Below are 14,359 nucleotides of genomic sequence, written 5' to 3' on the forward strand. Positions count from 1 at the left end.
ATGTGGCTTTAGAAGAAACAATAAACTACACATCCCAAAAAACAAACAAAATAACACATTAAAGAGAAGAGCACTAAGCTAAAAACCACATGCCATGGATTCTTAAAAGAAATGTAAATACCACAAAAGTGTTTATTCATTAATTTGTATGTTTTAACATTGCATTTTTGGAGATGCAGTAAATAATAAATTGTAAGTCTGGTTTAACTACTGAATATATTTATGTTCTGTTAAAAGTGTAACAGTATTATTTTTAAAGTACTAGAATGTAATGAGGCAGCTTACATGGCATTAAATTGATTGCATTTTTGCTGGGCATGCTTTAGATGTTACTGTTAGTTTTTTGTAAATATTAACATTGAGAATGGCATATTCTGCCCACAGGCACTGTAAAATGTTTCAAAATCTTCAAAAGTTCAAAAACTTTTAAATAATACATTTTGTCCCAGCAACCACGAAATCAAATCAGCAAGCCTGTAAACAAAGTTAAGTAAAGGACATAATAGTGTCCACCTAAATGCCACATTTCAAGTACACCTCCAATGAAAAATAAGCTACATGTCACTTTCACAAATGACACATTTAAATTTAAGGGTATTTCTGCTAACAAAGTGGGGTGAGGTTTCTCTCCTATAAATTATCACAATATGCCCATGCCCTCTCCTCCAACTAACCCCCTCCAGAAGCTTTCGAACACATGTATACAAATATATATTCACATGCATGCATACAGTGGACAGCCTGTAATGCAAATGGTCGCTCAGGAAACAGAAAGGGAAACGAGGGAAATCTGCACAGCTCCGTGACAGCTCTCCCCGAGAACAGATGGGTGTAGAGCGATACAGACACACACACACACACACACACACACATTCTACAAGGGCGTAAGAAAATGGTGGAGAAGAGAAACATTTGTATAGGAGAAAAGGAAGCATGGACTTACTATTGCTGTAGATCGGAAGATGTTTCCAAGGGGGTGAAAGAGGGGGCACTCTGCAACAAACCAAACAAAGAAGTCATTGATAGCTCCACTGGCTTGAATCTCTGGCAGGCTAGAAAGGGAGAAGGCGCATTAATCAGTCAGGCTTGCGATTGCCAATGCCTCTGGTCTGCTGTGTCCAAAGCTCTGAAACTCTTAGGTCCTCTGGACGAAGCGTAGCATGGAGAAGTAAGCAAGTATTTTGGCCTGCATGCAAGTTAAGTGGGGAAAACAAGCGGCTGGAAGCAAGGGGTGGGATAAGAGGGGGCTGTGAGGGGCGCCCATTTTGGGAGGGGGCTGTCAGCTACTCCACCAATTGGCTGCTGTCTCTTACTGAGGCTCTCTTTTGTCTTTTATTGAGTCACTCTTTTTACTGGCTGACCAGACTGGGAGACAATTAGCCAGCTGGTGTGGGAAGCAAGCCAAATTACATGGGCAGACACAGGCACACACAAATAGATATACACACATGTTTTGAGAAGATCACAAGCATTGGACATGCTGTGTGATTTCACAGGGGTGATATTAATAGTGTCAAAGGAAGTTCACATAATGAGCGGTTGGCATATGCGCCGAGCCAATAAGGAGAACGGCTGTTATTGTCGGGCAGCAACTCCAAACGGCAGATCAGAGAGAGCCATTCACTGGGGCCGCTTATACCCCTTTGCATTTTGAATGGTTTAGAGCTGTCTAATTTTAGGCCACTGTTTCTGTTGATTTTCTCCAAGTGCACGTCACTGACTGTAAAAATAGTGTCCGTTACAGCACAACTCCGGAAAAATACACAAGTGGTGTTTGCAAATATGATTGCACAATCCCAGCCTGTGTGTCCCTTTGGAGGAATGCTACACGCATACCTACACCTCCTGGCAACAACAAAAGAAAAGCATAACTCCTGACCACAAAATGCTCACCTCATTGGTTGCTAGAGGGGAAAAAAGATCACAAATAACCTTCGGCAATGAATACAAGCTTTATATGTGAATATCAATGTCAGGTGTATCGACTACTATTTATACAGCATCATGTTCTAGAAGTTTTGTTCCAGAGGAACACCCATTGACATAACACATTGCTATTACGTGTGCAAGTGTCCCCTACTATTTATGTTCTTTTTCCTTCCCATTTTGCTCTCTCAAGTAAGCAGCCAGCTCTGCATCCCAAGAGGCTTTCACACGAGACTTGGCACAAATGCAGAGTAAGCAAACAGGAAACATGCATGAAAGCCTTATCTAAAGTGGCACACTTGTCATAATTTAAATACTTGTGACAGCCAGTACAATACCTTAGTGTGATGCATCTGATGAGATTGAGAAGATGTGATAAGTGAAATTGGGTAATAATGTTTGAACAGCGATTGTGGCAGATATAAACACTCTCTTACTGCACGTTATTAAAAAGAGCATTATAAGTACAGAAAACCTTATACAAACCCATACTGTACTAGACAGCAGATAAATCTGTGTTTAAAACAGTATGGTATAAAAACAGTGGAAACAGGCCAGTTGATTCCTTTTCTTATCTATGACTTGAGGGTCCTTGAGTTTACAGGCCATAGACTCACAACCAAGCAATGCAGCAAAGCTCAGCAGTGATGGGGAAGCTACATTAAAACTGTAGATTGACAAGCTACTCATAATTTTAAGTAGTTAAGGTACATCAAGCAACTTTAAAAAAAAAAAAAAAAAAAGGTTAGCTACCCTACAAGTTACTATCAAATATTACCAACTACATTTAAGCTAATTAATGAGGCAATATTTTTTAAATGTTACTATCAAACCAATAATATTAATAACAAAATTTACACTAATGACATTTATTAATTAATGTATTAATTAAAAAAAAAATGTGTTTAATTAAATATATAAAATGTATTTAATACATTTATGAATAGTAACATTAATACAGTTAATAATGACCATAAAATAAAATTCAACAGTATAACATTTCTTGACATGACCATGGACAGATGTGGGTAGTAACGTGCTACATTTACTCTGTTACATTTACTTGAAGTGGGTACTTTTTACTCTCACTCAAGTAAATTTCTAATGAATTGTTTTAAATTTTTACTTTGTTACAACGGGTGGTATTCCTATCGTTACATTGCTGGGTTTAATTCATACGAAAATTATTAAGAGATTATTGATTGGAACTTTTACGACAGCAGAGGTTCACACAGTTGCACATGCTGTCACAGTCACTCAAGCCGAGTCCATCACTGCTGCAGCATCATACTCTTCTAACTAAGGTAAACACAAGAATAGTTTCGTCATGCAACACCATTTTACACCAAGTCAAGCAGATATTTCAAGATTAAAATTGAAGCTCCAACTTAAGGCATCACGTTGAGTTGAATATGTGCTAATGATAACGAGGACTTTTCTGTGACATGGTGTTGGTCATCTTCAGGGTGATTCTGTAAATATGGGCTCTTGTGATATCAGTTTTTAAGTGCAAAATGTTTAATTTGCTGAAATATATCAGTGTGCTTTGTCCCATATCCCACACGTCATTAGCAGTATTTACCCCGCACCCTTGCGGTGGTACTGGAAATTATTATCGCAGCTACTTTGGGCTGATTAACAGTATAAATCCATGTAAATATCCACGTTAAGTGTAAATGCCTTTTGCTCTGCTGAACATGTAATTGACAACTGGAGGGCGAACAGACAGCATTTCTGCATGTGATGCCCTACGCAGGGTGCATACTCTGCATTTACTAGGGAGTGCAGGTACTGTGTACAGAACTAATCATCTAAATTCTTTCGACTCTGAAATATGTAACTACACTGAACTGACAACTAAAAGCTATGAAATAGCGAAAGTAGGCATTTATAAAACATGATCTTGCTTTGGTTTATATTTCAGCATTTATATAAATTTTCATCATAATAATTATTAGAAAGGTTTCAAAACCTCTCTTCTTATTAACAAATTAATGCAGATCAGACAAAAGCCCTTAAAGGGATAGTTCACCCAAAAATACAATTATCTCATCATTTACTCACCCTCATGCCAGATGTGTATGACTTTCATCTTCTGAACTCAAATTAAGATTTTTAGAAGAATTCCTTAGCTCCTTTGGCCCATTCAATGCAAGTGAATGGGTGCCAACATTTTAAAGCTAAAACAAAATCAATATCAATATAAATCAATATCATCAGAAGTGACATTCTTCTTTTATTTTTGGAGATTCACATGCTTCTCTGCATATTGCCCCCTGCTGGGCTGGGAGAAGAACCTTTAGCAAATAATTACTTATCCCACACCTATCATATCACTTCTGAAGATATGGATTTAACTACTGGATTACTTTTATTGTACGTGCATTTGCTTTTTGGAGCATCAAAATATTGGCACCCATTAATTTGCATTGTATGGACATACAGAGCTGAAATATTCTTCTAAAAATCATAATTTGTGTTCTGCAGAAGAAAGGAAGTCATACACATCTGGGATGGCATAGGGGGAGTAAATGATGAGAGACTTTTCTTTTTGGGGTGAACTACCCCTTTAAAGTGATAGCTCATCCATAAATTAATATTCCATCATCATTTCCCTACCCACATGCTGTTCAAAACCCATGTGACCTTTTGTATTCTGTGGAACACAAACTATGTTAGACAGAATGTTAGGGACTGACAGTCTCTGTAACATTCACTTTAAAAAAAAAAAACACACACATTCACTGAAAGTAAATACTTACTAATGCTAATATTCTGTCTAAAATCTCCTTTTTGTGTTGCATGGAAGAAAGAAAGTCATATGGATTTGGAAAAACATGATGGTGAATGATGACAGAATTTCCATTAATAATAATTATAATAATAATGATTTAATACATGTTAAATGTGTATTATGTAATGTAATATAGGGAGTTAAAGTCCATTATATCATTTGTGAAAGTAAAAAAAGTTAGTCACTACTTGAGTATTCTTTTAATTGGATTCTTACTCTTACTCAAGTAATTATTTATGTTAGCACTTTTACTTCTACTTGAGTAATTATTTTTTTTAAGTAATGTTACTTTTACTTGAGTACAGTTTTTGGAAACTCTACCCACCTCTGCCCATGGAGATGGTGAGTTAAAGTGAAGTGCAATGTATGTCACAGAGGATAATGTTTCAAAGCCTTACATTATTTTAAATGCTATCCAAATATAGCATTTATCATTAAATTTATCATTAGTTTTGCAATTGCGCACAGAAATTATACACTTTCCCTTTAAAATAAGCATAATTTGTTCCAACAATGTGTATAGATACAATTATCAATGAAATCAGTGTTGATGCCTGATGGGGTTCATATACCTCATAGATAATATGCATAATGAACTTCAATATGTTTACCACAATATTTCCTAGGACATAAATTCCTTTCCCCTGGTTGTTAAGGCTAGTCAGTGGAACAGTGCATTAATATTGTTTGCTCATTTTCATGTGCTTGTTTCCTAACAGGTGCAAGAGATGACTCAAGGAAATTTACAACTTTTCTGTTATAGAAATAGCATACAATGTGAGTGAGGGGGCTATGCAACTTAACCACATGGCCAAATGGGGCCTATGACATGTTTTAAATTACTTAAATAAGCACAGTTTTTCTTTCATTCTGCTATTAACTGCTATAATCAAAGTGATATTCCTACACCATATTAACAACGAATGTTGCCATGAATTCAGATACTACCGTGCAAGTTAATATGAACTCTACCGGACACATATCGGAAATGGAGAAGTATGCACCAGAGATAGCGTTACATATGATGGTAAACACAGGGCACGTCATTTAGGCCACTGGTTGACTGTTTGTCACTGTCATAGGGTCTGGTGTGTCGATCACTGTGGAGGCCAAGTCACATGCTTTCTCAAATAACCTTCGACACACTTAGACACACACACAACTTCACACTTAAAGAGTCATAGAGCTTTGGAAGTCTCGTTCTTGTGAACTTTGAGACTTATTTGAACAAGTATAGTATATATGATTTACACTTCTGGTATTTGTGATATTCTGACATAGTGATTGACCAATATCGGTCTGGCCAATATATCAGGTCGAGATCTCAAGCCAAATAATTGGCTAATATTACGTTATATTACGATTATTTCATTGTCTAACAACATGGCCATTTGGCCAATTAAGTGGTAGAAGTGGTACCTCCCATTAGCGTCAATTCCTTTATCTTACCGACCTTGTAATTGGATAATGCACATATTCTGTTTTCAAATATTCTTAAATAAATATTATGTTAAAGAAATTAACACATCTTATTTGCAATGTTTAAACACAAGAATGCATCGAAATCATTTGCTGTCACTAGAGTTTGTCAAGCAAGCATGAGCGTGGCATATATTGCCTACATAGCTAGAGATTCACTTACTGCCCCCAGCTGAAAACGGGTAGTATTTCAACCTTGAATTGCACTGATGACAGGAATATTCCTTGTTATGGTCCAAAGACATAATTAATTATGTTTATTTGTGTGTAGTTTTTATATAATTTATAGCACTGAATGAATGCGTTAAATCAACAGCACTATTATATGTATTAAATATATTAGATATACAGACTTGGAGACACCCACTCTCAAGGGAGGTGACTCCTCGCTTTCTTCTCTAAACAAGATCTGGGGAGAGAGGGGGGAAAATTATATAGCTTAAATCATAACACTGATGGTGAAATGTATAAGTTTCCCTATCCGGAATGCAGCCTGTTACTCAATGATTTGGTTTCACAGTCAGAAGAGTTCTGAGGGCTTCACGTACACTCACTAGAGGCAGGCTCCAGTTATATCAGTAGCTTCATAAAAGCTGATTTATGCTACATTCCAATTCCAAAAAATTTTGGGCAGTATGGAAAATGCTAATAAAAAAAATAGTGATTTGTAAATTCTATTCCCCATTTTGCCATATTGAAAGCACTACATCAGCACATTATTTGATGTTTTTCCTTGTGAATTTCATTGTTGTTGTTGTTGTTTTTATGGACAGTCATTTTACATCAGATTATAGCAACGCTCCAAAATTTGGGACAGTCTAGTGTTTACCACTGTGAAACATCACCATTTCTTCTAATAACACTTGTTAATCTTTAGGGCAATGAAGACACAAGTTTTTTAAGTTTAGCAAGGGCAATTTTCCCCCATTCATCCATTATAGATGTCTTCAGCTGTGCAATTGTACGGGGCCATCATTGCCGTAATTTGTGCTTCATAATGTACCTCACATTCTCAATTGGAAACAGGTCTGGACTGGCCAATCAAGCACCCGCACTCTCTGTTTATGCAGCCATGCACTTGTAATCTTGGCAGTATATGGTTTGGTGTTGTGCTGCTGGAAAACTACTTCTGAGTGCACAAGATCTCCAATCCCTCAGACATCATGGTCTTAAAAACCGCCATTCATCTGTAATGGACTGTAACAAGGTCTGGTCGGTGTAGGACAGAGGGAGCGAGATTTAGGTAACTATTTCTTAAAGAATGATAAATCAGCATCAGTCAGCTTTTCAGAACATCTGTACACAAACGCGTCACATTCTCTCCCTCCTCCTCTGGCGTGGGCTCTACCTTTATCACTCTCCCTGGATTACTGCAATGAAAAACAACTGTTAGATATAATTATCACCCAGGGGTGCTTACCGCTTTCCCTCTCCACAGACGAATGCTTAACCACGCCCTCGCCGCCACATAGCACCCCCCCATTAATGGAGAGGAAATCCACGACAGCCATCTGTGCCCCTGGCCTATGAACCACCTGGAACTTAAAAGGTTGTAACGGCAGATCCCAAAAGGTGATCCGCAAATTAGTATCCTTCATGTGGTAGAGCCACTGGAGCAGGGCGTGATCTGAACAGAGGGTGAAGGCCCACCCCAACAGGTAGTACTGGAGAGTGAAGATGGCCCACTTGATGGCTAAGCACTCCTTCTCAATATGCTGTATTTAGTTCTCTCAAGGAGAGCTTCTGACTAATGTACAGCACTGGTCGTTCCTCCCCCTTCACCACCCGTGAGAGCACCACACCCCAACCCACCATCCGATGTGTCTGACTGTAAAACAAAAGGGAGAGATAAGTCAGGTGTACGTAAAAGCGGTCCACCACCAAGTGCAGCTTTCACCTGCATAAATGCCTGTTGACACCGCTCCATTCACTGGACCGGATCTAGTGCTGCCTTTTTAGTAAGATCATTCAGCAAGCTGGTGGTGGACAAATAATTAGGTACAAACCTATGATTGTAGCCAGCCAGCCCCAGGAACTGTTTCACCTCCTTTTTGGTCTTAGGTCTCAGGCAAGCTGCAATCACTGGGGTTTTATCAATTTGGGGCCACACCTGCCTGTGACACAAGTGAAAGCCCAGAAACCGTACCTCCACCTGCCCAATTGCACACTTCTTTGGGTTTGCTATGAGCCCTGCTCACCCCAACGACCTCAGGACAGCCCTCAGATGCTGCATGTGCCTATAGATTAGTCTATATGATATAATCTAAATAGGCAGCGGCATAAGCAACGTGCGGTCTGATGATTCTGTCCAAAAACCGCTGGAACTCTTCCAAACCGAATGGAAGAGTCACAAATTGGTGTAATCCAGACAGTGTGGAGAAGGCCGTTTTCTCATGGAACATTGGGGTTAAGGGCATCTGCCAATATCCCATTGTCAAATCCAGTGTTGAATAAAATCGAGCTGTGTCTAACCGATCGAGCAGTTCATCAATACGAGACATTGGGTATGCATAAAATGTAGACACCGCTTTTTCTTTCCCGTAATCCACACAGAACCGGACCGACCCATCTCACTTAGGGACCAGAACAACCAGGCTGTACCATTCACTGTGGGATTCTTCTATTACTTGCATATCGAACATAGCATCCAATTCTAACCGTACCACTTTTTTTGTTTAGTAAGTCAGTAGGGACGACTACTTACCACTACCCCCAGGGTGGTGCTCTATGAGATTCGTATGACAGAGTAGAGGCGAGAATATGTCTGAAAACTCTATTTGCAACTTGCCCACCTCCATGATTTGAGACGGCGAGAGGTGGTCTCCGCAAGGTACCGGGGTGATTTGACTTGTGATTTTGGACCTCACCTCCGGCCCAAACTCCTCCTTCTCCAGAACTACTGTTGCCAACATCACAGGCACCATCTCCCTCCATGCTTTCAGGAGGTTGAAATGGTATATCTGACGTGCATCACCTCTATCTGTTCGTTTCACCTCATAATACAGATCTCCTACTCAGCATGTGACCTCAAAGGGCCCTTCCCACTTGGTGAGTAGTTTAGAGCTCGATGTTAGGAGTAATACTTTATCTCCCAGTGCAAATTCCCTTTGTCAAGTATTATACAGCCGGCTTTGACGTTCTTGAGCCTGGAGCAAAAACGAACGCTCAACCACCCCATCGCTGTCACATGGACATCATGACAAGGGCTCAGGAATACTTCAGTAAAACTGTCAGTCAACACTATTTGCCGCTGCATCCACAAATGCAAATTGAAGAAACTATGCAAAGCTGAATCCATACATCAACACTGTCATGAAGTGCAACTGACTTCTCTGGGCTCAGTCGCATTTGAGAATGGAAAGTAGAACATTGAGATATTTTTTGGATAAAACAGCTTTTGCATTCTCCAGGCCAAAGAGGAAAAGGACCATCCAAGCAGTTCTCAGTGTCTTGTCCAAAAGCCAGTGTCTGTCATGGTATGGGGGTGTGTCAGTGCCCATGGGATGGGTAACTTGCACATCTGTGAGTGCAATATTAATGCAGAAATATATGTACACATTTTGGATCAACATATGCTGCCATCCAGATGCTGTCTTTTCCAGGGACGTCCCTGCATTTTCCAGCAGAACAACGCCAAACCTCATTCTGCCTGGATTACAAGTGCACTGCTGCGTAAACAGAGAGTGCGGGTGCAAGATTGGCCTGCCTGAAGTCCTGACCTGTCTCAAATGAGAATGCTTGGTGCATTATACAGTCTGATATATGGCAACGAAGGCCCTATACAATTGTGAGGCTGAAGACCTACATGGATGAATGGGGGAAAATTCTGCTTGCAAAACTTACAAACATGTGTCTTCAGTGCCCAAATGGCCAAAAATTTATATAAAGTGATATTAGAAGTAATAGTTATGTTCCACAGTGGTAAACACTCGACTGTCCCAACTTTTTGGTGTTGCAATCATCTGATTTGAAATGAGAGTATATTAAAGAAAGAATAATAATTTACTTCACAAGGTAAAACACTAAATAATGTGCTGTTTTAGTGCTTTCAATATAGCACAGGGTGAGTAGAATTTACAAATCACTCTTTTTATTTTTATTAGTATTTTCCATACTGTCCTAACTTTTTTGCAATTTGGGTTACTCATGGATTGATTCACCCCACAGGGGCCGACATTTTGAGATAACATGTCCAGGCAAATTCTGTCAAATTATCGGATGCTTTCGGTTGCAAAATAAATAATCATGGCTGACTGCTAATAGTGCATTTCCACAATGGCACAGCTAACCAGAAACTTTTGCTTTTGCATGATGCTATATCCATGCCACTAGGTGTCAGTATAAGTCTAAGACATCTGCCATGTCAGCCTGCGCAACATAAACCAAAAATTACTGAGAGCACATTTAATACCTAATTAATAAAAGATTAGTGAGACATGTGTATGGAATTCAAAGAGTCAAGCATTAGCACATCAGGTTACTAAGAGGCATCCATAGTGCACTCCTAAAAAACAAAAAGCTGCAACAACCCAATCACCTTGGACTGTATCACGGTACGTGTCTCTAAGCAAGTAAGTGTGAACAAATGTGCCATTTACGCACAGGTGTTGAGTTGATGACAACGCTGAGCAGACTCTGTGCCACTGATCTATCTATCTGGCCTATCTATCTGTCACTGAATGCACTGACAACATGCCAACAGTACTTTACAGTCCTTTACTTACACACAACTGGTGTCAAGGTCAGAAAAAAAGTTTACCCAGCTAAAATGTAATCACCGTGACTGGATGCTGGCAGGATGCTATGTCCATGAGTTTAGGTGGATGGAGAAAATCTGACAACCAATAATCTGATAATGCAGAGGCCAACTTTTCAGACAATGTTGCCAGGCAAAAGGGTTAAGGGATATTTCACCAGAAAATGAAAATGTTGATGTCATGTCCTCACCCTCATGTTGATCCAAACCTATGTGACTTTCTTGCCTCAGCAGAACACAAAATGTTAGGCAGAATGTTTGCCTCAGTCACCATTCTTTTTATTGTATGAAAAAAATTATAATAAATAAATATGAGTTTTGACTGAGTCTAACATTATGCATAACATCTCCTTTTGTGTTCCTTATTTGAAAGAATGTAATGCAAGTTAGGAATAACATGAGGGTAAGTAAATTACTTTTCACTTTTGGGTGAACTATTCTGGGAATCATTGGTATGTAGAATGTGCACTCAGTAACTGGCTCTTACAGGTTCCAGTGGTCTTATACTTTATACAGGTGCAGACATTTTTGTCTATAAGACACTGCTGCATCCAAAATATGTCCCTTCTCTTTATTAATATTTGTATTTATTTCCTATGTAAAATAATGTTCCATGTATATTAATTGCTAGGCTAATGATATGGAGTCTTCATCTGATCAGTGTACATATTTGTTTGGGTGATATACCTTTTATAGGAAAAAATACTTACGATAACTTACTGTTATCTTTACAAAACTAGTTGCATCGCAACTTGCTATCGATTTCAGTCTGAATGCTCAATAAAACCTACACAACGTCTTCTGTGTCATCAACTAGAATGACTAACAATAATAAAAAATGCATAACAAACATAAGAACTCAAAATAGAGGCCAAAATTGCAATCGCAGATTAGTTTTAATTAATTTAGACACCTATTTAATATTAAATCACTCAAAACAAAAAGCTAACAGATAGAGAGATACAAAATTATTTGTATAGAAAAGGCAAATATGAGACAGAAATTATAGGTAAAAAATAAAGAGACACACTTTAGATTAGGTGGCCTTAACTATACTAACATTGCATATATACAAGACTATGTATTTACTGTTTAACTACACGTTGTTCTGCAAAATGTCCACAATTGCTGCTACTGAGATTGAGGTACAGGTAGGTTTAGAAGTAAGATTAGGATTAGGGGTTAGATTTAGGTTTTGGGGTAAAGGTTGGGTTAGGGTTAGGGGTAAAGTTAACAATGTAACTACAAATGTAATTAAATGCAAGTACTTTAAATGTAATTGCAATGCAACCACATGTATGTACATAATATGTACGTTGTATCAAATGGTTAAGTACATACTGTAGTTAAGGCCACCTAATATAAACTGGGTCCAAATAAAGTTCAGGCAGATCAAGACATTAGAAGATTATCAAAAAGCATACTGGGAAATTAAAAGGTGGTCTAGTGGTCCAAGGCACTCAGAGTATGGTTTACATTTTTGAAAGCCTTTATTAAGTCATGGCTATTGGATTAAAATACCACAAACCTGGGGCGGACTGGCCATAGGGAGAACCAGCAAGTTTCCCGGTGGGCCGGCCACAAAACAGGGCCGAACAGGCCGCGATAAGCCCCGCTCAACAATTTTTGGGCCAGTTTCTATGTAAAATCTAGGGCCCCAAATCCACAAACCAACGCGTTGTAGCTTACAAAGCCGTCATCAGGGGATAAAGTGCACTCAGTTGTGGTTTTCCAGCATTAAGAGCTTGTGCTTGTCATGTTTAACAGCAAACATTTATCTTTTCACTTATTATTCTCTTTTCTCTTTCTCTTATCTCTTATTAGAATTCCAAAGCACATAGACAGGTTTCTACACACTGCATGTGTGTAGAAACCTGGAGAATGTATTTTACAAATGTTTAAATGTATACAAGTTTTATTAATTTTAAAACAGAACCTCTTCTATACAATGTGCATGTGCTGCAAAGAATTTCTGTTTTTGAGAAAAATGGGCTAGAAGAGGTACATACAAATTATGGGGACTGTGCACATTTACAGACAAGAAGTGACTTATGGATGGTTCTAACAGACAGACATAAAAATATTGAGGGTAATGAATAAAAAAGGGATGACATGCAGTATTTTGAATTGGGTCGCTTTAGTACCACCAACTTACCGCTTTGCCAAACTCCATCTCTGAAAAGAACCTATACCAAGGCTCATTCTCTAAATCTACATCTTCTGGACTTAAGTCCTGATTCTACAGAAATACGGCAACAAGGAAAGGAGGAAAAAGAGAGAGAAAGAGGAGGGTTCAGAATACAAAGACAATGAGACTGAATGATGATGTTATATGAACTGTCCCATAATGATCTCATAATCTCAGACAGTGAGAAAGGACCCAGGCAGAAGAAACAAATGTAAAATTGATTTGTTTCCCTCTGGATGACTTATTGTAATTCTAGTCTGGTTCAACAGGAAGAATTCACAGAAGCATAGTGGAAACCGGATCCATCTGATCTAGGCTGAAATCTATAACATAAACTGTTACAGAAAAATACGTATATATTCAAATATTAATTAATACTAATAATGTTTTGCATTGTTGTTTGTTTGTTAAATATTATATTAAATAATATTTATAACATAATTAAACAATTTCACATAAGTGAGAGTAAAGTTGAATATATTGAATGAAAATAGTTCTATATGAAATCAAAGTATGATCAACTGTTTCATGTCGCCGAACAACACACAGACTGGCAGCCTGTTTAGAACATTATGAAAACAAACATAAAAAACTGAGTGATACAAACAGTGAAGGTACTCAGTGCTGTTATACTATAATATCAGTATTCTTGGAAAGCAGTTTTCTTTAGACTAGAAGACCAAAACTATCTGCTGCATGATAAATAATATTCAAAACATAATATGGTATACAGTACATACTCAATAACATTATATAATGTTTATAGTGTAATACTACCTATAATACAGACCTAATCATATGAAGAGGCACAGGCAGCATATTATCTTCTGCCCTATAAATTGGGCCTGACTAAGAGCCATTATTTATTACTTTTCCTAACTATTTTAAAAAAATGTTGCACTTTCTCTGTTTCAGTTTTTTCATTGACAAGGGTAAAAAAAATGCTTTTCTTGTTCTTCACAACAAACCCATTACATCTGTATGTCATCAGAAAGACATTATGTAATAACTAAAGCTCCCAGAATGAGTCATGCTTCCAAGATTTGAATCATACTATCAAAGCCTCCATGAAAAAGAGCAGTCTACAGACACACACAAGGGCGTAGATTTGGCTTGAACATTGGGGGGGTTGCAGCGTGAAGCATTTACATATTTCCATTTATCATGGTATAAATAATGGGGGGGTTGTACTTGCTTGTTTTGATTATTAAGGGGG

At 38.2% G+C, this 14,359-nt stretch overlaps 1 protein-coding gene across 7 annotated transcripts in view; it reads right to left on the reverse strand.

Annotated features, from left to right (window-relative positions):
* The window catches only part of LOC127617731 (sorbin and SH3 domain-containing protein 1-like), a 68,343-nt gene that overhangs the window by 24,347 nt on the left and 29,637 nt on the right, over positions 1–14,359 (reverse strand). For 6 of the 7 annotated variants that reach the window (XM_052089811.1, XM_052089815.1, XM_052089814.1 and 3 more), the window contains 2 exons: positions 13,111–13,194; positions 944–993 (listed from right to left, as the gene is read on the reverse strand). In XM_052089811.1, the coding sequence (XP_051945771.1) occupies positions 944–993; positions 13,111–13,194 (134 nt within the window). The remainder of the gene's footprint in view (positions 1–943; positions 994–13,110; positions 13,195–14,359) is intronic. The other variant, XM_052089812.1, reaches the window with a different exon arrangement.

The sequence above is a fragment of the Xyrauchen texanus genome, chromosome 24, assembly GCF_025860055.1.
Source record: "Xyrauchen texanus isolate HMW12.3.18 chromosome 24, RBS_HiC_50CHRs, whole genome shotgun sequence".
In the NCBI taxonomy this organism is placed as follows: Eukaryota; Metazoa; Chordata; class Actinopteri; order Cypriniformes; family Catostomidae; genus Xyrauchen; species Xyrauchen texanus.